The following is a 2,794-nucleotide window of genomic DNA, read 5'->3' on the forward strand; positions in this document are numbered from 1 at the left end:
GAACAGTGGTAGCTAGAATAAACCCAGGGGAACTGCTAACACAAGTGTTCGCTTGCTACCACTTAGATTTTCCTAGGGAAGTTCTCGTTTAGATTCCTCATAGCTGTCCAGTCACCTAGGTCACACTGGTTTCCTAGGTTGAATCACTGCATAAACTGCTATCTTAAAATCTCTGGGAGGTTCTCCTGGGCAGCTGTGGAGAGATCCCCAAGTCCAGAGATTCCTGAGATTCCTGGAGCACTGATCGGTTCTTCCCTCCACCCTCACCTTCAACAGATCCTCTAGAACAGATCTAAAAACGTACTTAAAACGTTTAAACTTTAATAAGTTAGAAGAGCAAAACAAATAATCAGAAAACTACTTGAAATTCAAGTGTTACCATTTTCAGCAACTATTACACAGTTTCTACATTGTATTACAGATCTCGATTAACCAAAAGGAATCATGAGGTAAATTATGTGGATAACAAAAGACTAAGAACAAAGAGAATATTGCTCTCTTGAAGTCTGTACAGATTAGTCATACCTGTTACCTGTTATTAAAGTTGGAAATTTTTAATATACCAAGTGCCTCAAGCTTTATAGTTTATCGTATAAACCATGTGAAACACTTGTTTCATTTTTCAGTAGTCTCTAAGAAACTGAGAATTCTATTTTATTGCTTTCTGTTAAAACTACAGTGGTTGCAGTTATCCCTTAAAATAAGTGAAAGATCTGAGATCAGAAAGCAGAAAACTATTTTAAATATTCTGAAATCTCAATGTGAATTACACGTGTGAGACCACAGCCCCCTACTAGTGGACATGTAATGTTCAGGACATGACTGTCGGTCCAGTGAGTCCTGGCTGAAGGGCTCTATAAAGTATAGGGGTGAATGTGAGCAAAGCTCATCTTGTCTAGAGCACTAGTTTTTAAAGTTTAATAAAACAACCGCTTTTACAGAAGACCCAGTACATACAACAAAGTAGGGGTAACCTGTAAAAGCTAAGGGTGGGGGCCTCCAACCCCTACTCTCCAAGATGTCACTGTACTAATCAGCCTGAGAGGCAGACACCCTAAGAGGTAGATTGCACAAATAACTGGCTGGAGAGCGGTACAATGAAAGGAATAGTATCAGCACCCGTCTCTTCCCCATCTCTCCTGCAGAAGTGTTAGACGTAGTAGTGGACAAAGACAGTGGTTAATGGGCAAACCAAGAGGGGAGGCACCTGAAGGCTCTGTCGCAGGGAAACAGCTTGTGTTCATCTGACGCAACACTTTAGAAAACACTAGTATAATGTTCCTGAAAAGAAAAAACAACATTTGCAGTTTTACCACAAACCAGTAAGAACTGTGCCTCTAGGTCCCCTGAGCTTTCACCATCCGAGCCCTGGACTGGTCCAGTCTTGGAAACAAAAGCCCAGTTTCGGGACCCAGCCTCCTCCCTTCAAAAGGGCACTGGTGTCCATAGAATCGAGGCAGGAAAGAGAGCTCTTCGAGGCCCCTCTCTGCGGCAGAGACCCCCAGCCTGGACAGCAGCTTATCCGCTAGGTTTGGGGTAACCGGCTGGAGCAAAGTGCCACAGACTCGTAAGCATTCCAAGGCCACATGAAGCACAGTCCCCAGCCAGGGAGCATCCGCCGGGCTCTCCCAACTCAGTTTCCACGGGGCATGCCTTTGGACGAAACCGTTAGTCTGCCGGACACAGCTGGACACCGCCTCCAGGGCCTTATAGATTTGGAAGTTCTCATAGCAGTCGGCTACTTGCTTGGGCAGAGCAGCCACGGCGCTCACAAGAGCATAGTCCTCCGCCTGGGCGCGCACCGCCGGCCCCTGCGCCCCCGGCTCCCTGGGGAAGCAGGAGGGGCAGAAGGCTGGGTAGGTGCCAGCGGGATTGATTCTGCGGGCAGTGCACCGGCTCAGAAGGCCTCCCAGGGCATCGGCCAGCTCGGAGTCCAGCAGCTTAACCACCTTCTCGTCGTAGTAGTCACAGTCCCAGCTGGGAACGCCCTGCCGAAGGAGAAAGTAGCGGAAGCCGTCCACAGTGTAGCGATCGAGACAGGCCATGGGATCCACCACGTTGCCCAAGCTCTTGGACATCTTTTGGCCACACACAGTCCAGTGCGAGTGGACGTAGATGCGATGCGGAGGGCTCAGTCCGGCCCCGAGGAGGAGGGCGGGCCAATAGATGGCGTGGAATTTGAGAATGTCCTTACCTATGATGTGGGATGCGGCCGGCCACCAGGACCTGAACTCAGCGTTCGGGTAGCCAATGACAGTGAGGTAGTTGACCAGCGCGTCCACCCACACGTAGACCGTCTGCGAGTCGTCCCCGGGGACCGGGATGCCCCAGGGCAAGTGGCTGCTCCTGCGAGACACCGAGAGGTCGGGCAGCTCCTCCTCCAGCCACTGCAGGACCGCGTGATGGAACGGCTCGGGCACGATCGCCCGCGGGTTGCTTCGCAGCCACCGCCGGAGCGGCTCCCGGAACTGGGACAGCCTGAAAATGTAGTTTTCCTCCTTGGTCCAGGAGACGGGGTGCCCGCTCTCCAGGGACACGGGACACGACTCCCCCGCGGGGCCCGGCTGCCGGGTGACCTTGGCGTCCGGCAGAAAGCACTCATCGGAGGCGCAGTACCAGCCTTCGTAGAGCCCCTTGTAGAGCAGACCGCGGGCCGCCAGGACGCCCCAGAAGTGCTGCACGGCCGCCCGGTGCCGAGCCTCGGTGGTGCGGATGAAGTCGGTGGCGGCGACGCCCGCGTCCCGGAACAGCCGGCGGAACTGCGCGGAGACGCGGTCGCACAGCGCGCGCGGGG

General features: G+C 52.9%; 1 protein-coding gene across 1 annotated transcript in view; it reads right to left on the bottom strand.

Annotated features, from left to right (window-relative positions):
- Window positions 1-304: 304 nt before the first annotated feature.
- Window positions 305-2,794, bottom strand: part of Mars2 (methionyl-tRNA synthetase 2, mitochondrial) — a gene marked incomplete in the record, with an annotated part of 2,903 nt that continues 413 nt past the window's right edge. Inside the window, 1 exon segment of the mRNA XM_013512032.1 lies at window positions 305-2,794. Coding sequence (XP_013367486.1) covers window positions 1,338-2,794 — 1,457 coding nt within the window.

This window comes from Chinchilla lanigera, unplaced genomic scaffold (genome assembly GCF_000276665.1).
Source record: "Chinchilla lanigera isolate Chin_1 unplaced genomic scaffold, ChiLan1.0 scaffold00002, whole genome shotgun sequence".
Taxonomy (NCBI): Eukaryota; Metazoa; Chordata; class Mammalia; order Rodentia; family Chinchillidae; genus Chinchilla; species Chinchilla lanigera.